This window comes from Protopterus annectens, chromosome 12.part0, assembly GCF_019279795.1.
Source record: "Protopterus annectens isolate FY-2018-M chromosome 12.part0, PAN1.0, whole genome shotgun sequence".
NCBI classification, from domain to species: domain Eukaryota; kingdom Metazoa; phylum Chordata; order Ceratodontiformes; family Protopteridae; genus Protopterus; species Protopterus annectens.
The window spans coordinates 123,256,466-123,281,899 of NC_056746.1; the positions used below are offsets into that span (position 1 = coordinate 123,256,466).

General features: G+C 39.1%; 1 protein-coding gene across 1 annotated transcript in view; it reads left to right on the forward strand.

Annotated features, from left to right (window-relative positions):
• CLEC16A (C-type lectin domain containing 16A) overlaps positions 1 to 25,434 on the forward strand; it is a gene marked incomplete in the record, with an annotated part of 3,039,290 nt that overhangs the window by 1,078,937 nt on the left and 1,934,919 nt on the right. Inside the window, 1 exon segment of the mRNA XM_044089149.1 lies at positions 19,063 to 19,183. Coding sequence (XP_043945084.1) covers positions 19,063 to 19,183 — 121 coding nt within the window.

Consider the following 25,434-nt stretch of genomic DNA (forward strand, 5'->3'; position numbering starts at 1 on the left):
GGGACATTATGTCTAACTTACCATTAATATAGGTAGACAAAATAATGATCCTGGGACTCCATGTCTAACTTACCATTAATATAGGTAGACAAAATAATGATCCTGGGACTCCATGTCTAACTTAATATAGGTAGACAAAATAATGACCCCGGGACTCCATGTCTAACTTACCATTAATATAGGTAGACAAAATAATGATCCCGGGACTCCATGTCTAACTTACCATTAATATAGGTAGACAAAATAATGATCCCGGGACTCCATGTCTAACTTACCATTAATATAGGTAGACAAAATAATGATCCCGGGACTCCATGTCTAACTTACCATTAATATAGGTAGACAAAATAATGATCCTGGGACTCCATGTCTAACTTACCATTAATATAGGTAGACAAAATAATGATCCCGGGACTCCATGTCTAACTTACCATTAATATAGGTAGACAAAATAATGATCCTGGGACTCCATGTCTAACTCATCATTAATATAGGTAGACAAAATAATGATCCCGGGACTCCATGTCTAACTTACCATTAATATAGGTAGACAGAATAATGATCCCTGGACTCCATGTCTAACTTACCATTAATATAGGTAGACAAAATAATGACCCCGGGACTCCATGTCAAACTTACCATTAGTATAGGTAGACAAAATAATGATCCTGGGACTCCATGTCTAACTTACCATTAATATAGGTAGACAAAATAATGACCCCGGGACTCCATGTCTAACTTACCATTAATATAGGTAGACAAAATAATGATCCTGGGACTCCATGTCTAACTTAATATAGGTAGACAAAATAATGACCCCGGGACTCCATGTCTAACTTACCATTAATATAGGTAGACAAAATAATGATCCCGGGACTCCATGTCTAACTTACCATTAATATAGGTAGACAAAATAATGATCCTGGGACTCCATGTGTAACTTAGCATTAATATAGGTAGACAAAATAATGATCACGGGACTCCATGTAACTTACCATTAATATAGGTAGACAAAATAATGATCCTGGGACTCCATGTCTAACTTACCATTAATATAGGTAGACAAAATAATGACCCCGGGACTCCATGTCTAACTTACCATTAATATAGGTAGACAAAATAATGATCCTGGGACTCCATGTGTAACTTAGCATTAATATAGGTAGACAAAATAATGATCACGGGACTCCATGTAACTTACCATTAATATAGGTAGACAAAATAATGATCCTGGGACTCCATGTCTAACTTACCATTAATATAGGTAGACAAAATAATGACCCCGGGACTCCATGTCTAACTTACCATTAATATAGGTAGACAAAATAATGATCGTGGGACTCCATGTCTAACTTACCATTAATATAGGTAGACAAAATAATGATCCCGGGACTCCATGTCTAACTTACCATTAATATAGGTAGACAAAATAATGATCCTGGGACTCCATGTCTAACTTACCATTAATATAAGTAGACAAATAATGATCCCGGGACTCCATGTCTAACTTACCATTAATATAGGTAGACAAAATAATGATCCCGGGACTCCATGTCTAACTTACCATTAATATAGGTAGACAAAATAATGATCCCTGGACTCCATGTCTAACTTACCATTAATATAGGTAGGCAAAATAATGATCCCGGGACTCCATGTCTAACTTACCATTAATATAGGTAGACAAAATAATGATCCCGGGACTCCATGTCTAACTTAATATAGGTAGACAAAATAATGATCCCTGGACTCCATGTCTAACTTACCATTAATATAGGTAGACAAAATAATGATCCCAGGACTCCATGTCTAACTTACCATTAATATAGGTAGACAAAATAATGATCCCTGGACTCCATGTCTAACTTACCATTAATATAGGTAGGCAAAATAATGATCCCGGGACTCCATGTCTAACTTACCATTAATATAGGTAGACAAAATAATGATCACGGGACTCCATGTCTAACTTACCATTAACATAGGGCGACAAAATAATGATCACGGGACTCCATGTCAAACTTACCATTAATATAGGTAGACAAAATAATGATCCCTGGACTCCATGTCTAAATTACCATTAATATAGGTAGACAAAATAATGATCCCGGGACTCCATGTCTAACTTACCATTAATATAGGTAGACAGAATAATGATCCCGGGACTCCATGTCTAACTTACCATTAATATAGGTAGACAAAATAATGATCCCGGGACTCCATGTCTAACTTACCATTAATATAGGTAGACAGAATAATGATCCCTGGACTCCATGTCTAACTTACCATTAATATAGGTAGACAAAATAATGATCCCGGGACTCCATGTCTAACTTACCATTAATATAGGTAGACAAAATAATGATCCTGGGACTCCATGTCTAACTTACCATTAATATAGGTAGACAAAATAATGATCCTGGGACTCCATGTGTAACTTACCATTAATATAGGTAGACAAAATAATGATCCTGGGACTCCATGTCTAACTTACCATTAATATAGGTAGACATAATAATGACCCTGGGACTCCATGTCTAACTTACCATAAATATGGGTAGACAAAATAATGATCCCGGGACTCCATGTCTAACTTACCATTAATATAGGTAGACAAAATAATGATCCTGGGACTCCATGTCTAACTTACCATTAATATAGGTAGACAATATAATGATCCCGGGACTCCATGTCTAACTTACCATTAATATAGGTAGACAAAATAATGATCCTGGGACTCCATGTGTAACTTACCATTAATATAAGTAGACAAATAAAGATCCTGGGACTCCATGTCTAACTTACCATTAATATAGGTAGACAATATAATGATCCCGGGACTCCATGTCTAACTTACCATTAATATAGGTAGACAAAATAATAATCCTGGGACTCCATGTGTAACTTACCATTAATATAGGTAGACAAAATAATGATCCTGGGACTCCATGTGTAACTTACCATTAATATAGGTAGACAAAATAATGATCCTGGGACTCCATGTCTAACTTACCATTAATATAGGTAGACAAAATAATGATCCCGGGACTCCATGTCTAACTTACCATTAATATAGGTAGACATAATAATGACCCTGGGACTCCATGTCTAACTTACCATAAATATGGGTAGACAAAATAATGATCCCGGGACTCCATGTCTAACTTACCATTAATATAGGTAGACAAAATAATGACCCCGGGACTCCATGTCTAACTTACCATTAATATAGGTAGACAAAATAATGACCCCGGGACTCCATGTAACTTACCATTAATATAGGTAGACAAAATAATGATCCCGGGACTCCATGTCTAACTTACCATTAATATAGGTAGACAAAATAATGATCCCGGGACTCCATGTCTAACTTACCATTAATATAGGTAGACAAAATAATGACCCCGGGACTCCATGTAACTTACCATTAATATAGGTAGACAAAATAATGATCCCGGGACTCCATGTCTAACTTACCATTAATATAGGTAGACAAAATAATGATCCTGGGACTCCATGTAACTTACCATTAATATAGGTAGACAAAATAATGATCCCGGGACTCCATGTCTAACTTACCATTAATATAGGTAGACAAAATAATGATCCTGGGACTCCATGTAACTTACCATTAATATAGGTAGACAAAATAATGATCCCGGGACTCCATGTCTAACTTACCATTAATATAGGTAGACAAAATAATGATCCCGGGACTCCATGTCTAACTTACCATTAATATAGGTAGACAAAATAATGATCCCGGGACTCCATGTCTAACTTACCATTAATATAGGTAGACAAAATAATGACCCCGGGACTCCATGTCTAACTTACCATTAATATAGGTAGACAAAATAATGATCCTGGGACTCCATGTCTAACTTAATATAGGTAGACAAAATAATGACCCCGGGACTCCATGTCTAACTTACCATTAATATAGGTAGGCAAAATAATGATCCCAGGACTCCATGTCTAAATTACCATTAATATAGGTAGACAAAATAATGATCCTGGGACTCCATGTAACTTACCATTAATATAGGTAGACAAAATAATGATCTCGGGACTCCATGTCTAACTTACCATTAATATAGGTAGACAAAATAATGACCCTGGGATTCCATGTCTAACTTACCATTAATATAGGTAGACAGAATAATGACCCCGGGACTCCATGTCTAACTTACCATTAATATAGTTAGACAAAATAATGATCCTGGGACTCCATGTCTAACTTACCATTAATATAGGTAGACAAAATAATGACCCCGGGACTCCATGTCTAACTTACCATTAATATAGGTAGACAAAATAATGATCCCGGGACTCCATGTCTAACTTACCATTAATATAGGTAGACAAAATAATGACCCCGGGACTCCATGTCTAACTTACCATTAATATAGGTAGACAGAATAATGACCCTGGGACTCCATGTCTAACTTACCATTAATATAGGTAGACAAAATAATGATCCCGGGACTCCATGTCTAACTTACCATTAATATAGGTAGACAAAATAATGACCCCGGGACTCCATGTAACTTACCATTAATATAGGTAGACAAAATAATGATCCCGGGACTCCATGTCTAACTTACCATTAATATAGGTAGACAAAATAATGATCCCGGGACTCCATGTCTAACTTACCATTAATATAGGTAGACAAAATAATGATCCCGGGACTCCATGTCTAACTTAATATAGGTAGACAAAATAATGACCCCGGGACTCCATGTCTAACTTACCATTAATATAGGTAGACAAAATAATGATCCGGGACTCCATGTCTAACTTACCATTAATATAGGTAGACAAAATAATGATCCTGGGACTCCATGTCTAACTTACCATTAATATAGGTAGACAAAATAATGATCCCGGGACTCCATGTCTAACTTAATATAGGTAGACAAAATAATGACCCCGGGACTCCATGTCTAACTTACCATTAATATAGGTAGACAAAATAATGATCCCGGGACTCCATGTCTAACTTACCATTAATATAGGTAGACAAAATAATGATCCTGGGACTCCATGTCTAACTTACCATTAATATAGGTAGACAAAATAATGATCCCAGGACTCCATGTCTAACTTACCATTAATATAGGTAGACAAAATAATGATGGACTCCATGTCTAACTTACCATTAATATAGGTAGACAAAACAATGATCCCGGGACTCCATGTCTAACTTACCATTAATATAGGTAGACAAAATAATGATCAGAGGACTCCATGTCTAACTTACCATTAATATAGGTAGACAAAATAATGATCCTGGGACTCCATGTCTAACTTACCATTAATATAGGTAGACAAAATAATGATCCCGGGACTCCATGTCTAACTTAATATAGGTAGACAAAATAATGACCCCGGGACTCCATGTCTAACTTACCATTAATATAGGTAGACAAAATAATGATCCTGGGACTCCATGTCTAACTTACCATTAATATAGGTAGACAAAATAATGATCCTGGGACTCCATGTCTAACTTACCATTAATATAGGTAGACAAAATAATGATCCCGGGACTCCATGTCTAACTTACCATTAATATAGGTAGACAAAATAATGACCCCGGGACTCCATGTCTAACTTACCATTAATATAGGTAGACAAAATAATGATCATAGGACTCCATGTCTAACTTACCATTAATATAGGTAGACAAAATAATGACCCCGGGACTCCATGTCTAACTTACCATTAATATAGGTAGACAAAATAATGATCCTGGGACTCCATGTCTAACTTACCATTAATATAGGTAGACAAAATAATGATCCCGGGACTCCATGTCTAACTTACCATTAATATAGGTAGACAAAATAATGATCCCGGGACTCCATGTCTAACTTACCATTAATATAGGTAGACAAAATAATGATCCGGGACTCCATGTCTAACTTACCATTAATATAGGTAGACAAAATAATGATCCGGGACTCCATGTCTAACTTACCATTAATATAGGTAGACAAAATAATGATCCGGGACTCCATGTCTAACTTACCATTAATATAGGTAGACAAAATAATGATCCTGGGACTCCATGTCTAACTTACCATTAATATAGGTAGACAAAATAATGATCCTGGGACTCCATGTCTAACTTACCATTAATATAGGTAGACAAAATAATGATCCTGGGACTTCATGTCTAACTTACCATTAATATAGGTAGACAGAATAATGATGCTGGGACTCCATGTCTAACTTACCATTAATATAGGTAGACAAAATAATGATCCCGGGACTCCATGTCTAACTTACCATTAATATAGGTAGACAAAATAATGATTCCGGGACTCCATGTCTAACTTACCATTAATATAGGTAGACAAAATAATGATCCCGGGACTCCATGTCTAACTTACCATTAATATAGGTAGACAAAATAATGATCCGGGACTCCATGTCTAACTTACCATTAATATAGGTAGACAAAATAATGATCCTGGGACTCCATGTCTAACTTACCATTAATATAGGTAGACAAAATAATGATCCCGGGACTCCATGTCTAACTTACCATTAATATAGGTAGACAAAATAATGATCCCGGGACTCCATGTCTAACTTACCATTAATATAGGTAGACAAAATAATGATCCCGGGACTCCATGTCTAACTTACCATTAATATAGGTAGACAAAATAATGATCCCGGGACTCCATGTCTAACTTACCATTAATATAGGTAGACAAAATAATGATCCGTGGACTCCATGTCTTACTTACCATTAATATAGGTAGACAAAATAATGATCCTGGGACTCCATGTCTAACTTACCATTAATATAGGTAGACAAAATAATGATCCCGGGACTCCATGTCTAACTTACCATTAATATAGGTAGACAAAATAATGATCCTGGGACTCCATGTCTAACTTACCATTAATATAGGTAGACAAAATAATGATCCTGGGACTCCATGTCTAACTTACCATTAATATAGGTAGACAAAATAATGATCCCTGGACTCCATGTCTAACTTACCATTAATATAGGTAGACAAAATAATGATCCTGGGACTCCATGTCTAACTTACCATTAATATAGGTAGACAAAATAATGATCCCGGGACTCCATGTCTAACTTACCATTAATATAGGTAGACAAAATAATGATCCCGGGACTCCATGTCTAACTTACCATTAATATAGGTAGACAAAATAATGATCCTGGGACTCCATGTCTAACTTACCATTAATATAGGTAGACAAAATAATGATCCTGGGACTCCATGTCTAACTTACCATTAATATAGGTAGACAAAATAATGATCCCGGGACTCCATGTCTAACTTACCATTAATATAGGTAGACAAAATAATGATCCTGGGACTCCATGTCTAACTTACCATTAATATAGGTAGACAAAATAATGATCCCGGGACTCCATGTCTAACTTACCATTAATATAGGTAGACAAAATAATGATCCTGGGACTCCATGTCTAACTTACCATTAATATAGGTAGACAAAATAATGATCCTGGGACTCCATGTCTAACTTACCATTAATATAGGTAGACAAAATAATGATCCCGGGACTCCATGTCTAACTTACCATTAATATAGGTAGACAAAATAATGATCCCGGGACTCCATGTCTAACTTACCATTAATATAGGTAGACAAAATAATGATCCTGGGACTCCATGTCTAACTTACCATTAATATAGGTAGACAAAATAATGATCCTGGGACTCCATGTCTAACTTACCATTAATATAGGTAGACAAAATAATGATCCTGGGACTCCATGTCTAACTTACCATTAATATAGGTAGACAAAATAATGATCAGAGGACTCCATGTCTAACTTACCATTAATATAGGTAGACAAAATAATGATCCTGGGACTCCATGTCTAACTTACCATTAATATAGGTAGACAAAATAATGATCCTGGGACTCCATGTCTAACTTACCATTAATATAGGTAGACAAAATAATGATCCCGGGACTCCATGTCTAACTTACCATTAATATAGGTAGACAAAATAATGATCCCGGGACTCCATGTCTAACTTACCATTAATATAGGTAGACAAAATAATGATCACGGGACTCCATGTCTAACTTACCATTAATATAGGTAGACAAAATAATGATCCTGGGACTCCATGTCTAACTTACCATTAATATAGGTAGACAAAATAATGACCCCTGGACTCCATGTCTAACTTACCATTAATATAGGTAGACAAAATAATGATCCTGGGACACCATGTCTAACTTACCATTAATATAGGTAGACAAAATAATGATCCTGGGACTCCATGTCTAACTTAATATAGCTAGACAAAATAATGACCCCGGGACTCCATGTCTAACTTACCATTAATATAGGTAGGCAAAATAATGATCCCAGGACTCCATGTCTAACTTACCATTAATATAGGTAGACAAAATAATGATCACAGGACTCCATGTCTAACTTACCATTAATATAGGTAGACAAAATAATGATCCCGGGACTCCATGTCTAACTTACCATTAATATAGGTAGACAAAATAATGATCCTGGGACTCCATGTCTAACTTACCATTAATATAGGTAGACAAAATAATGACCCCGGGACTCCATGTCTAACTTACCATTAATATAGGTAGACAAAATAATGATCCCAGGACTCCATGTCTAACTTACCATTAATATAGGTAGACAAAATAATGATCCTGGGACTCCATGTCTAACTTACCATTAATATAGGTAGACAAAATAATGATCCTGGGACTCCATGTCTAACTTACCATTAATATAGGTAGACAAAATAATGACCCCGGGACTCCATGTCTAACTTACCATTAATATAGGTAGACAAAATAATGATCCCGGGACTCCATGTCTAACTTACCATTAATATAGGTAGACAAAATAATGATCCTGGGACTCCATGTCTAACTTACCATTAATATAGGTAGACAAAATAATGACCCGGGACTCCATGTCTAACTTACCATTAATATAGGTAGACAAAATAATGATCCGTGGACTCCATGTCTAACTTACCATTAATATAGGTAGACAAAATAATGATCCTGGGACTCCATGTCTAACTTACCATTAATATAGGTAGACAAAATAATGATCAGAGGACTCCATGTCTAACTTACCATTAATATAGGTAGACAAAATAATGATCCTGGGACTCCATGTCTAACTTACCATTAATATAGGTAGACAAAATAATGATCCCGGGACTCCATGTCTAACTTACCATTAATATAGGTAGACAAAATAATGATCCTGGGACTCCATGTCTAACTTACCATTAATATAGGTAGACAAAATAATGATCCTGGGACTCCATGTCTAACTTACCATTAATATAGGTAGACAAAATAATGATCCCGGGACTCCATGTCTAACTTACCATTAATATAGGTAGACAAAATAATGATCCCAGGACTCCATGTCTAACTTACCATTAATATAGGTAGACAAAATAATGATCCTGGGACACCATGTCTAACTTACCATTAATATAGGTAGACAAAATAATGATCCCGGGACTCCATGTCTAACTTACCATTAATATAGGTAGACAAAATAATGATCCTGGGACTCCATGTCTAACTTACCATTAATATAGGTAGACAAAATAATGATCCGGGACTCCATGTCTAACTTACCATTAATATAGGTAGACAAAATAATGATCCTGGGACTCCATGTCTAACTTACCATTAATATAGGTAGACAAAATAATGATCCCGGGACTCCATGTCTAACTTACCATTAATATAGGTAGACAAAATAATGATCCTGGGACTCCATGTCTAACTTACCATTAATATAGGTAGACAAAATAATGATCCTGGGACTCCATGTCTAACTTACCATTAATATAGGTAGACAAAATAATGATCCGGGACTCCATGTCTAACTTACCATTAATATAGGTAGACAAAATAATGATCCTGGGACTCCATGTCTAACTTACCATTAATATAGGTAGACAAAATAATGATCCTGGGACTCCATGTCTAACTTACCATTAATATAGGTAGACAAAATAATGATCCTGGGACTCCATGTCTAACTTACCATTAATATAGGTAGACAAAATAATGATCCTGGGACTCCATGTCTAACTTACCATTAATATAGGTAGACAAAATAATGATCCCGGGACTCCATGTCTAACTTACCATTAATATAGGTAGACAAAATAATGATCCTGGGACTCCATGTCTAACTTACCATTAATATAGGTAGACAAAATAATGATCCTGGGACTCCATGTCTAACTTACCATTAATATAGGTAGACAAAATAATGATCCTGGGACTCCATGTCTAACTTACCATTAATATAGGTAGACAAAATAATGATCCCGGGACTCCATGTCTAACTTACCATTAATATAGGTAGACAAAATAATGATCCTGGGACTCCATGTCTAACTTACCATTAATATAGGTAGACAAAATAATGATCCTGGGACTCCATGTCTAACTTACCATTAATATAGGTAGACAAAATAATGATCCCGGGACTCCATGTCTAACTTACCATTAATATAGGTAGACAAAATAATGATCCTGGGACTCCATGTCTAACTTACCATTAATATAGGTAGACAAAATAATGATCCTGGGACTCCATGTCTAACTTACCATTAATATAGGTAGACAAAATAATGATCCGGGACTCCATGTCTAACTTACCATTAATATAGGTAGACAAAATAATGATCCTGGGACTCCATGTCTAACTTACCATTAATATAGGTAGACAAAATAATGATCCTGGGACTCCATGTCTAACTTACCATTAATATAGGTAGACAAAATAATGATCCCGGGACTCCATGTCTAACTTACCATTAATATAGGTAGACAAAATAATGATCCTGGGACTCCATGTCTAACTTACCATTAATATAGGTAGACAAAATAATGATCCTGGGACTCCATGTCTAACTTACCATTAATATAGGTAGACAAAATAATGATCCTGGGACTCCATGTCTAACTTACCATTAATATAGGTAGACAAAATAATGATCCTGGGACTCCATGTCTAACTTACCATTAATATAGGTAGACAAAATAATGATCCTGGGACTCCATGTCTAACTTACCATTAATATAGGTAGACAAAATAATGATCCCGGGACTCCATGTCTAACTTACCATTAATATAGGTAGACAAAATAATGATCCTGGGACTCCATGTGTAACTTACCATTAATATAGGTAGACAAAATAATGATCCTGGGACTCCATGTCTAACTTACCATTAATATAGGTAGACAAAATAATGATCCGGGACTCCATGTCTAACTTACCATTAATATAGGTAGACAAAATAATGATTCGGGACTCCATGTCTAACTTACCGTGAATATAGGTAGACAAAATAATGATCCGGGACTCCATGTCTAACTTACCATTAATATAGGTAGACAAAATAATGATCCCGGACTCCATGTCTAACTTACCATTAATATAGGTAGACAAAATAATGATCCCGGGACTCCATGTCTAACTTACCATTAATATAGGTAGACAAAATAATGATCCCGGGACTCCATGTCTAACTTACCATTAATATAGGTAGACAAAATAATGATCCCGGGACTCCATGTCTAACTTACCATTAATATAGGTAGACAAAATAATGATCCCTGGACTCCATGTCTAACTTACCATTAATATAGGTAGACAAAATAATGATCCCGGGACTCCATGTCTAACTTACCATTAATATAGGTAGGCAAAATAATGATCCCGGGACTCCATGTCTAACTTAATATAGGTAGACAAAATAATGACCCCGGGACTCCATGTCTAACTTACCATTAATATAGGTAGACAAAATAATGATCCTGGGACTCCATGTCTAACTTACCATTAATATAGGTAGACAAAATAATGACCCCGGGACTCCATGTCTAACTTACCATTAATATAGGTAGACAAAATAATGATCCCGGGACTCCGTGTCTAACTTACCATTAATATAGGTAGACAAAATAATGATCTCGGGACTCCATGTCTAACTTACCATTAATATAGGTAGACAAAATAATGATCCCGGGACTCCATGTCTAACTTACCATTAATATAGGTAGACAAAATAATGACCCCGGGACTCCATGTCTAACTTACCATTAATATAGGTAGACAAAATAATGACCCCGGGACTCCATGTCTAACTTACCATTAATGTAGGTAGACAAAATAATGATCCCGGGACTCCATGTCTGACTTACCATTAATATAGGTAGACAAAATAATGATCCCGGGACTCCATGTCTAACTTACCATTAATAAGGCCTGATGTCACATCATGGCTAATTATAAGATTCCCTGTATGTCCCCCACAACTACTATGCAGTCTGTATACATTAAGCCTGACACCGTCCTCCTAAAGTGCTTGAACTTGCCTCCCATTAAGTAGGAGATATATACCTACTCTAACATGTATGCCAGAGATTTCTTGACTTCATTAATATAGACTCATAAGACCAGTTATTTTGTACCCCACACAGGATAATTAAATCCTGGAGCTGGTCCTCACCAGTATAGGACAATTGTGCTCCCTAACAACTGTAACTTCTTCCCTGGTCAAACCAGAATGCGGATCAGTCACATTCCACCATATGACTGAAGCCAGGGACAGCATCTAATATCATATTAGTTAGAGATTTCACCAAGGCTAATTTATTGAAAATGAGTGAATACCTGGCTAATTCAACCATGTCTTCCAACCCGATCACCTACTACTTATGCAGAATCCATTACCAACAAATTCTATTCTCATGTGAATAGCTGTGTATGTTTCTTTCCATCTACAAAGTACAACACCAAATTCAAAAATAAACCACTACAGTGGAGCCCAAGTATAAACAGGCTCTATAATAAAATAAAAAAACTTATTGCACTTAAAAATAACTGAAACTCTGAAGATCCAAAAAAAAAAAAGCTCTTGGAAAACTTAACAGCAAACTCTGGACCCTTATCAAATCAAGCAAAGTCACTTATGAGATAAAAGTAGCAAAGTTAGAGTTTAGGGGTGCAGAAGATGCGTGAACAGCACTGGGTGCTTGTCACCTCAGCCATAGTGGGATGTCTTGAGCGACAAATTGCTTCCTTAATTTTACACAAGGAAAGTGTGAAACAGCTAACACATCCTTTAAGTCCAAAGTCACCACATAGGTAAGGTTGACGCAGTTAAGCAGTCTGCTTGTCTTTTTCGTGAGTACCCTTCTGATGGTGAATAATTCTTTCTTTCTGTGATTGTTCACAGACAGCTTCAGTTTTATGTGGATGTCATCAGACCTTTCCACAAAGATAAGCATTTGTCTGTAGCCTTTGCTAAATCAAGGTTGGGCAAGAAAATTACTTAAGCTTGCCCCGTCCATGTGGTTATCTAATTGCATTGAATTCGTTCACACTAACTATGAAGATCCTTGTGCTTTCATTATTAAAGGTCATTCAGCTACTACACACATTATGTCATCTGCTTTTTTGAGTAATGCTGGTAGAGATGACATCTCTGCAGCTATGACTTACTCTGCCCTTGTTACTCTCATAAGACACGACAACCTGAAGATTCTTTCCAAGTCTTCCCATGCTGATAGCCACCCAGGAAGATCAGTGACTGTCACCTTCATGCAGCTAAAGTTGTGATTGTCAACAAAATGCTCCTGAACATGGACCTGTTGTAATCAGATGTAACATTTATTCAGGTTGCGTAATCATAGATCTGTAAGAGGAAGGCCGATCATTATTAACATACTGGAATGCTACCCCCTTTATGATTTTTCTTCTGCTGCTCTTTATCCTCTGTTCTGCTTCTCCCTTCATCCTTTCATTCAGTGCTAAATACTGAAGTCCCGGAGTTTGCGAGTGAAGTGAGGGGCAACAGCACAGAAGAAGGTGCCATGTGGTCTGAGATTGTTTTATTTGTTGTGCTGTTGAATGCATGTGCTGTCAGTTGTGAAGGTTAATGAAAACAGACCTTCTTACAGTCCTATCATTATAATAAATGCATATATTTCATTTATATTTGTCCCTTATTTTAGGGATTGCTCTAATTTTTTTCTCAACATTTTACTTCATCCCTAATAAAACAGGATCCTGTTTTGAGAGGTTCAAAGCTAATACTATCTGTATTTCAAAACTGTCACTTTTATGAGGTATTTTCGCCTTATTATTTATTTGTGTTTTTTTTTTTTTTTTTTTTTGCTCTGTCCCTAAACGTTCAAAAATATAACTTAACATGAGTGCTGAAGCTTTCTATGAATATGTATTATATTGGATGTTGAAACTTCCAAGGGTCCAAAAATAAAGAAACGGGATATATGAAGGGAAAAAACATTTTTTATGAAAATTCTTCCTTGCTGAAAATGTTTTAAAAGTATAGTAAAACAGACAAAAATGGTTATGGCTTTTAAAAAGGTGCCATTCTTTTCGTAAAAGGGCTTAAAATTGACTTTATAAAGATTCAGACAGTTGTAAAATAACTATCATATTGGAATGCATCAAAACTCAAAATTGCTTGTAGTAATTCTGTGAATTGCCTTCAAAGGATCATAGGAAGTTACTATGCTGTTGTCCCTGAGGCCCTTATAAGCCTAGCCAAGAGTTTAACCCATGTACAGACAAATCAACACCCAATGCTCCTGTCCAGCAGGGACACAGGTGGAATCCCAGGGTTGTGTTTGCTATTTCCCATCCAGTTATCCAGGTTGCACTTAAAAAGGGGTAAAGAAGTACCCTGCTTGACGTGGAGAGGGAGACTATTCCACAGATGGGGGAGTCTCTGGGACACAAATCTGTCCCACCAACAAGCCTATTGATGTCTCACAGACCAGGTTGAGGCCATGTGTGCAGGTTTCTCGAGTGGAGGTTGACTTGCGGATATGCAGCACTCCCATCAAGGTGGCGTCCAAGATCACCTTGTATGCCAGACAGTGGTCACACCTCTGAGGAGTCTGTATAAAACAGAGTAGAGGGATAGGGCTTTTAGCCTATTTGTGTATGGCAGATTTTTGATGCCCTGGATTCTCCTGGTGAGGAACCTCTGTGGTATCTCCAGCTGCTGCTTGTGCTTTACGAGGTACATGCCAAATGGGGCATTGTACTCAATAATTGGCCTTATGAGGGAAGAATACAGGGATGTTATGACCTCCTTGTCCCTTGATGAGATACTCTTATATATGAGGTGGGCGATGTAGAAAGTTGTCCATACAATGGAAGCAACATGGTGGTCAAAAGTCATGTTACTGTCAATCTGGGTGCCAAAATCCCTCACGACTGGCTGCGAGCTTAGGGTGTTGTTATTAATATGATAATTTGTGAGGATGTCACTCTTCCCAAAGGGGATGATGATTAATTTTTTTATGTTCAGCTTGAGGCCATGTTTCTGGCACCAGTCATTTGTTTGGGTGAGACCTTCTTGGAGGATGTCCACGTCACTAGGGGAAGACTACGCCCATTTTGCAGTCATCTGCAAACTTGGTCAGTCATAGCCAGTTTGTTTTGGCTTGCACCTCAGAAAAGTATATTCCAAATAACAGAGGCCTCAAGACTGAACCCTGGGTTACGCCACTCGATACGGGTCTACTGCTTGAGGTGGCTTCCCCTATTTGGACTAGGTGGGTTCTTTCAGTGAGCCAGTTAGCTACCCATCTGGTTAACATATGGATTGGTGCCCAGTTGAGAGAGTTTATCTATTATGCCCGAATGGGGAATATTGTCAAAGGTTTTGGCCAGGTCAAGGTAGGTGGTGTGCACTGCCTTCCCCTTGTCCATGGCTTTGGTGACTGTCTCAAAAAAGTCAACCAAATTTAACAGATATGACCTCCCTTTGACAAAACCAAACTGTGTGGGATCGAGTGTTTAGAGGTTACCAGTGTCTTGTTAATGAGGTCCATGATAATCCCTTCCATGGCCTTGCAGATCAGGCTAGTTAGGCTGATGGGTCTCTAATTACCTGGATCGAGGACAACTCCACCTTTGTGTAAAGGGATGACAGTGAATGTTCTCCACTCAGCTGGGACAAAGCCGTTACACAGCTTTGGTTGAATAGGGCACCTAATGGTGCTGCAAGTTCCTGCCTGAGTTCATGTAGGATGCAGCCTGGGATGTTATCGAGTCCCATGGAGGCTGTATTTTTTGCCTTTGAGAGAGCAGTGATGACCTGATCCCTAGATATAAGGGGAAGTGGGCAGGTACAGGGAATGTCCTGATTTACTGATGGGGGGGTGACAGAGGGGTGAAATTTTCCCTGAATCTGTCAGCCAGCAAGTTTGCTATATCTACGGCATTTGTATATGTGATGTCCATGACCACCAGTTCTGAGCAGATCTGGGGTCCTACCATTGAGATTACAGAAGTATGTGAAGAAGGCCTTATGATTGTCTCTAGCAGATGTGGCCAATTTGGACTTGAAATTTGCTTTGGAGGATTTCACTAGTGCTCTTATTTGCTTGTTTAGGCTAAGGAGAGATTGCTTCCAGTTGGGCACCTGCTCCTTCTTAGTCCTGGACAGCAAATGTTTTCTTTTGTTATAGAGTTTATTTATTGCAGATGTCCACCAGACGGGTTTGCTCTCCCTTGCGGAGGATAATTTAGTCCTGTCAGGTATTCTTGATTTCATGCATCTATATAAATGTTCGTATAGGAATTTGGCATAGTTTTGGATACTGGTGCCAGTTCCTAGAGAAATCACTGATGTCAAGATGGGTGCTTAACAAGAATTTCTTAAGCAGCCCTCTCTGCTGTTAAGCTCCAGTCGTGTGCTACAGCGTTGTCAGCATTTAATGACCATAACTGAAGAGCGAAAGGAGTCGCAGCTTTAAAACCTGTTAAACACTCAACCTTTTGTAAGGCTGAATTAAGTGTTTATGAGCCTTTAAGGCTGTTTGTGCTTCCTGCCACGCTTCTTTGGTAGCAGTTTTCCGTGCAGTGGTGCCATGTGTTATACAGCTTTCAAAGGTATAGAACACTTAGCGATGCTATACTTTTTTTCTGTCCTAATGTTTGTAGTACATGGGAGTAGGTAAAACTCCATGCCCTAGGAAAGAATTATAATTGGGTCAGTCCAGTTGTAATTCAACTTGTGTGCCCTGGACAAGGATGTTAAAGATTTACATCTCAAGGCAAATTTCTTGAAAACCATGTCTCAAACACATAACAAGCTGGTTAAGATCGGAGACCAAATTGTAATCCTGTATGTGAACACTGATTGAACAGTGTTACATTATATAGAAATGTGCATAGTGGTCATCAAAATATTTTTGTGGCAGGTTTGACTGCTGTCTGACTGACTTGTTTTTTTTAACTCCGGGGTTGGGAGTTTTCACTGTGTGTGTGTGTGCGCGCGCATGCAAGTGCGTGTGTGTGTGTGTGTGTGTGTGTGTGTGTGTGTGTGTGTGTATTACTGAATTACATTTGTATTCTTTGTTGAACAGTAGTAATATTTGGATATTAACATTCATTTCAGCATGTTTTTTCATCTTATTGCATGTTTTAACTGAAGTGAACAGCTTGAGACAGATAGGGACTGAGCAATAATTTTTATAAGTGTGGTCGAGTTTTAGTGATAGTGAAAGTCTTGTACTAAATTAATGTGCACTTCAAACAAAATTAGTTCAAAGCCAAATATAAATGTGCATTGTACACAGTGTAGTAATAGTACTGGTAGTAATAGTGCTGTTACTTTTATTATTACTAACAATAGTAGTACTAGTACTGTTACTTTTATTGTTAAGAACAGTAACAGTAGTAGTAATCATACTGTTACTTTAATTGTTGCTATTAGTAATAGTATTGTTATTACTGCTAACACTAATCACACTACTAGTAATAGTGCTGTTTCTTTTATTATTACTAACAATAGTAGCACTAGTAGTAATAGTACTGTTACTTTTATTGTTAATAACAGTAACAGTAGTAGTAATCATACTGTTACTTTAATTGTTGCTATTAGTAATAGTACTGTTATTACTGCTAACACTAATCACACTACTAGTAATAGTGCTGTTACTTTTATTATTACTAACAATAGTAGTACTAGTAGTAATAGTACTGTTACTTTTATTGTTAATAACAGTAACAGTAGTAGTAATCATACTGTTACTTTAATTGTTGCTATTAGTAATAGTACTGTTATTACTGCTAACACTAATAACACTATTAGTAAATAGTACTGTTATTTTTATTATTGCTAACAGTAATAGCACTAGTAATAGCACTGTTACTTTTATTATTTCTAACACTAATCACACTACTAGTAATAGTACTGTTACTTTTATTATTACTAACAGTCATAGTAGTTATAGTACTGTACCTGTTATTGTTAGTATTAGTAATAGTAGTACTGTGTGCTGTAGTGTACACAGTAGTGCAGTGTTTCAAATTAGTCCTCATTAATTACAGTGAGAGTAATATATGCTACTATTCAGAAAGACATTGGTTATCATTTGCAGCTTCTGGTGAATGAGTGGAGGCTGAGAGTAATGAAACTGTAATATATAAAAAAAAACTTCCAGTGTGTCAGTAAAGTTAAGCAGTTATAACTCTTTAATGTGTACTGTGTTTATCAGTGATGAGTCATTTGGTTTTGGGTACTTGCGGTTGCATATTGCTGCATGTAACTCTATGCAACAAATCTTGTAAGGTTTGGGGTACTTCTGGTTGCATATTGCTGCATATAACTGCACGTAATACATTCTATAATTTTTTCAGTAACTGTACACATGGTAGCCATACACCAGTGTGGTTTGGCCATACACAATTGTAAAAACACCTGTTATAATTTTTGCCTAGTGGACAGATTGACAAATGCATGCTCTTTACAGACATTACAGCTGGTTTAAATGGCATGATGGTTCCAGGATCATCAGCCAAGCAGTGCCTTGCATTTGTGCTACCAGCACATGAATGTACAACAGTGGGAACATCCTCTGTTTAGTTTAGCATTAACCCCTTTTTCCTAGCTACTTAATATTTTTGTTTTTATACAATTTTAAAAGAAAGATGTTTGATTCTTAAAACTATTTGGTTTCAGAAATAGAGATGGTAATTATGGAGAGGTGTAAAATATCAAAAGCTCTGGTAACTGAACAGAATACTACAGATGAAGAGAAGAGTGCAGCAGCAGCAGCTGGGACAGACTCTTCCCAAAGCAGGTATGTGAGGCAGTTTAACGTGGCTACACTGGGCAGTGCCACCCGCTGTTACATGCTACTCTGGTAACCTGAAATTGTATTTCTGCTTTAACACCACCATTTTAACATTTCTTAAACTGCACGTGGTGGTTGTTAATATTTTACCATTGGAACTTCACCCTAAAGTGTGTTTATTAAAGCATTGAGTAAACCCTTGATCTGAAGTAGTTGACTTAATTTGGTCATCAACCTGTGGGTAGTTGGATCCGGATCGGATCTGAGATGACGACTTCACCAGCCTCTGATCCAAGCTCCTGCACTTGCCCATAATACTCCTCCATCTCCTTCCCTCCCTCAGATTTTATTTGCCGCTTTCCAGCCCAGCAGCTTGGTCTCGAGCTCCAGGCATTTGGTGGTTTTTGGTGAGTGTTTTCTGCTTTTTTTCTAGTCAGGGTTCCTTAGATAATTTTCCCTAACCTCCCCCTTATACCCGCATTGGTCGTCGGACCCTTATACCCACATTGGTCGTTGGACAAAAAAAAAAAAACATTTTGTGTTCCCGGTTTTCCCCTCTCCCACACCCAGTTAGCATGTTAGTTTGTGTGTGTTTGTGTGTTTGTGTGTGTGTGTGTGTGTGTGTGTGTGTGTGTGTGTGTGTGTGTGTGTGTGTGTGTATGTGTATGCAGGGCCTTCCTAGACATGGCTGAGGTTCCCAGGCCTATCTTCAGGAAATGCACAGAGTGTAGCCACAAGCTCTCTCCAGCTGATGGCCACACGCTGCGTGTTGTCTGCGTAGGCGTGGCCCACCGTGACACGGCCTGGGCTATTTGCACAGGGTTCAACCCTAGAGCCCTCAAGGACCTGAGGGCTAAGTTGATTATGAAGGGCCTCCTTTCCGCGTCTGGGATGGCATTCCAGCTTCTTCTGTGGTAGCGGCTACTACCATAAGTTCTCCTCAGGGGCTCGAGGGCTCAAACTTCCATTTCCTGGCCATCGGACCCAGACAAGAGACAAAAGGACAGGCCCAAGAAGCGGTCCAATGACCACTCGGCTCAGTCAGGGACACCAGCTAAATCTAGAACTCCACCTAGGCCCAGTACCCCTCAGCTTCATTCTCTGAGGTTTTTACCGGAGCCGACGGTGTCTCAGCCTTCCTCTAGCTTCTCCCCTCACCGGCACTCCTGGATGGTGTCAGTGGCTTCCTCATCCCATCCCACCCATAGCTTGAGTGAATTGGAGATGGACAGGGTGATGCGGAAGTTTATCCGTACCCAGATCCAGATGGGAATCTTGCCAGCCCCCCTCTCTCTCCAGAGCGGGGAGCTCACAGCCCTTCTTTACCCCCATTGCTCCTTCTCCAATCTGGCCCTTGGTTTTGGAATCCTTGTATCTGAGAGCTCTTGGAGTTGGAGGGCCAGAGCCGATGGTACCTAGTACCTCGACTTTGGCCATGGCCCTGAGCAGGATGGATCTGTCTGTTTCGGATCCAAGCTCTCGAAGCTGTAGTCTCGGTGTCGGATCTGAGGGGTTTCTGTCGGCTCCATGATGTTCTTCGTGTTTCACTGTTGCAGTCATTACATTTTGGTAATCTGCTGGCAGGTTGCCCTCAGTCGGCCTGATTAACAAAGCCTTGAGTCCTGCGTTGGTTGCTATCCCTTCTTCCATGATGTCAGGTCGTCAGGGGTATAAAACATGCAGCTGATGCCATTTTCATCAGTCTTTCTTGCCGCGCGGTGGCCGAAGCAGAAGCAGTTCACAAGTACCGGTCAGCCGACTCCTGAAATTTTCGTTTTCGAGTTTCAGAACCGAAGTCTTCAACCTAAAGCTTTTTCTTGCTCCTTACTGATGTCAGTAAAAGTTAATAATTGTATTACTTGTGGGAAGCAAATACCTCATAAGGATTTTCATTTCTACTGTATTCTTTGCCTAGGCCCTGACCACAACGTGCCCTGCCATCGGTTCTGTGCTAAATTTAACCATCGCACTATTAAGCGTCGGTATATTTTTGCATCTAAATATTTTGGCTCAGGATTTAACTGTCCAAAAATATCATCGGTTAGCAATCCGACTACCGGAATTCACAAAAAATGCAAAGAAAAAGACAGAGACAGACTGTCGAGGTCCAAAACTGATGACAAAGCTTCTCCTAAGCCAGTCGCCAGTTCGCTGGTACTCAGTGAGGCACATTCGCAGCCTCTGATACCCGCTACTTTTGATTTGCAGGCCTCTACTGAGACCCATTCGGAGTCCAGTATGCCGCGAGACACTTCAATTATTGAACCTGCGTATGTCTCTACCTTAGATGGGTACAGAGCCGCTGAGCAGGCACCGGCTTCTGAGGGTGTTTTCAGGCCTAAAGATTTTATATATTAAACCAACGCCATCCTCAAAAACGAGGCCAAAACCAACTTTGTCTAAAAAAACGATGACGCATGGGCCACGTGCACAGGCCCCTATGCCTAAAAAACAAATGATCAAAATGGCTGAGGATTTAATTACTTTGATCAGGGGTTCCCAACCCCCTTCTGCTAAGGGGCCTAGGCAAGGCACTGATTATGAATCTTCAGATCAGGTTTCCATTTCTTCTGATTCCTCTTCTGATCAGGAATTATCTATTCCACCTTATGAGGACTCTGATGCAGAAGAATCCATCCCTCCTGCTTCTCCTCCTGAGGATTTTTCTTTTGGAGAAACTTTGCATACCTTAAGCGAACATGTTCATTGGGAGAGTCAGGATTTTTCAGAATCCAAAAAGAGGCTTAGGGAGTTCCTTCTTCTTCCTCAGCATAGGCTTTTAGCTATACCTCCTGTTCTAGACATTGTTGATGATGTTTTTTCAGAATCCAGCATGGCTCCTGATTCCCTGCCTCGGCTCCTAGTAAGCCAGACAGATATTACAGGGTTCCTGACTCCCACAAATTTATTTTTAAAAACCCTACTGCTGACCCTGAAACAATTTCTCAGGGCCCCAAGGGTGTTAAGGCTTCTATTGCTAAAACTCCTACCCCTTCTGATAGAGACTCCAGGGCCCTGGATAGATGGGGTAAGAAGGTTTACACGTCTGCTACCCTGGCAATCAGGGCTTTAAAATGTCAATTTCATATGCTTAAATATCAGCAGCATGTCATGGGCTTACTTAAACAGAAAATGATGTTGATTTCTGACTGTGTGGAAAATAAAGAGTTACAGGATTTATTGCATTCAGCTGAACAAGTTGGAAAGCATATTTTGCAATGTGGTTTTGATTCCTTGGAGGCCTCTTGCAGGGCTGCTGTAAATGGATCTGTGATAAGAAGGCACGCTTGGCTCAAGGAGCAAAATCTGCATGATCATGTTAAAGCAAAATTGTTGGATGCTCCACAACAGGACAGTCTATTAGGTAATAAGGCAGAAGAAGTTTTGAAAAAGATGGAAGACAAAGCTAAATCTATGCAAACTGTAAAAAAATTCCTACAAGTGCAGCCACCCAGGTTCAGTAGGCACTGGCCTACTAAGAATTGGTCCTTTCCAGTACCCACCAGAGCTGCTCAGGTCAAACCGAGACACTCCAAACACTCCGGGTTTCAGTCACAAGGAACTGACAGAACAAACCAATGGGGTGCCTATACAGGGGGTAAACAGTCTCAATGACTTTCTTCTGCCATTTCCAAGCACTTATCTTTTGGCAGCCCCTTTGGGGGGAAAACTAGCACTTCATGCACAAAATTGGCATCTAATTACCCAGGACAAGTGGGTTTTAAATATAGTATCCCAGGGATACAGATTTCATTTCCACACGTTGCCAATTCCAAACAGATGGCCAGATCTGCCTCCAAATCAGTGGGCAGAGGCCCAGAAACAAGTTATGCCCCTCGTGAATATGGGGGCTATTCAACCAGTACCAGAAAAAGAAAAGGGACAAGGTTTTTATTCAAGACTTTTCTTGGTACCCAGAAAAGAAATCATGGCATCCAATTCTGGACTTACCCATTCTAAATACTTTCCTGGACATTCCAAAATTCAAGATGCTGACTCTACAACAGTTACTGCCTATGCTAGGCAAGGATGCCTGGTTGGTTGGTAACTCTAGACTTAAAAGAGGCTTACCTGCATATCCCAGTTAGGGAATCTTGCAGAAGATACCTCCGCTTCAAAGCAGGCTATTTGCATTACCAGTTCTCTGCACTGCCCTTTGGCTTATCTACTGTGTCCAGGGTCTTCACAAAATGCCTGGCACCAGTAATTGCATTTTGCAGACAAAGAAACATTCAGATTTATCCTTATCTGGACGATTGTCTAATTCAGGCAGAAAACAAGGACACTCTTCTACAGCATATGGCATTTGTAAAAAGGCTTCTAACTTGCCCAGGGTACACCATAAACGAAAATAAATCACAACTGGTACCCTCTCAAAAAATTACATTCCTGGGTGCAAGCTTGAATACAACTGCCCAGATGGCTTACCTCACGCCAGACAAACAAATCCATTTGATGACTTACTTCAAACAAGTGGCCGCAAAAACCCAGTTATCTGCAAGACAAATTCTGCAGACCTTGGGGTTCATGGCTTCCTGCATTCTTCTAATTCCATATGCAAGACTGCATATGAGGAAACTACAATGGTACCTAAAAAGCTTATGGAGTCAACATTGTCACAGCCTGGAAACAATGATTCCTAGCATTCCTTGCCTGCAGCAAGATATCCTATGGTGGGCAGAGGCCTGTCACCAAAACAAGGGACTGTTATTCATTCCAAGCCCTGCCACCCAAACCCTGACTACAGACGCATCAGACTATGCTTGGGGGGCACATCTGGCAGGGAGATGCATTCAGGGCGAATGGAGCCCAAATCAAATGCACCTGCATATCAACCAGAAAGAGATGCTAGCTGTACAGAATGCTCTGACAGCTTTCAAGGACTTTCTTTATCCAGGACAACTGCTGATAAAGATGGACAACATCACAGTCATGTGGTACATAAACAAGCAGGGGGGTACCCATTCCTACCCCCTTTGCAGACTAACCATGGCCTTGTGGAACACAGCCTTGACTTACCAAATACATCTACAAGCTCAATTCCTGCCAGGAAAGCAAAATATTCTGGCATACGAACTAAGCAGAAATCTTATGGACCCACATGAATGGAAACTGGATCTGCAAATCTTCAGCATGTTGTCACACAAATGGGAGAGCCCAGACATAGATCTTTTTGCCTCACCCCAAAATTATCAGTTGGACAAATTCTGCACAAGAATCCATCACAAAAAAGCTTGGAAAGTGGATGCTCTATCCTTCAGCTGGAAAAACCTATCAGTCTATGCCTTTCCCCCTCTGCCTTTGCATGCCAAGGTATTACTAAAAGTCAGACATGAAAAAACAAAAATGATTCTGTTTGCTCCAGACTAGCCTCGCCAGCACTGGTACCTGCTCCTATGCAGTATGTCACACATTCCTCCGTGGTACCTGCCTCAGACACCTTATCTACTGTCTCAGCAGAACTTTCAAATTCTACGCGCACAGCTCCAAACTATGAATCTTGCAGCATGTCTAATCAACTAATTCCACCAGTTACATCTCTCAGCAAACCTGTGATGGATGTCATTTTGGAGGCTAGAAGGCCTAGCACTAAAAAGTCTTATGCTGATAAATGGAAAAGATTCTGGGCCTGGAATCAGGCACAAGGAATAAGCACAGAAATGCCCACTATTCCTCAGATTCTGCAATATTTAACTGAGATGCTTCAAAAGGGCCTATCTTTCTCTTCCATAAAAATCCACGCCTCTGCCATTTCAGCTCATTACAACACAGAGCATCCCCTCTTTTCTCATCCCCTGATAAAGCAGTATCTCAGAGGGGCAAAAAATTTAAGACCTCCAAGGAGAGCACCAACTCCTGCATGGGGCCCTCAATTTTGTGTTGGAAAAACTCACCCTGCCTCCTTTTGAGCCAGCTGCTACTGCGGAATAACATTTCTCTCTTGGAAGACAGCTTTTCTTTTAGCAGTTACTTCAGCTAGAAGGATCTCAGAACTACAGGCTCTCATGGCAGTGGAGCCTTTTATTATTTTCTACCCAGACAGGGTAGCGCTCAGGACCAATCCATCCTTTATGCCTAAAGTGGTATCTAGTGTGGCTCTTAATCAGACCATTCGTCTGCCAACTTTTTACCCAAATCCACAGAACAAGAGGGAGCAGATTCTGCATTCATCAGATGTACACAGACAACTAAGATTCTACTTGAACAGGACAAAATCTCTAAGTAAATCTGAGCAACTACTGGTGGCATTTGCTGCA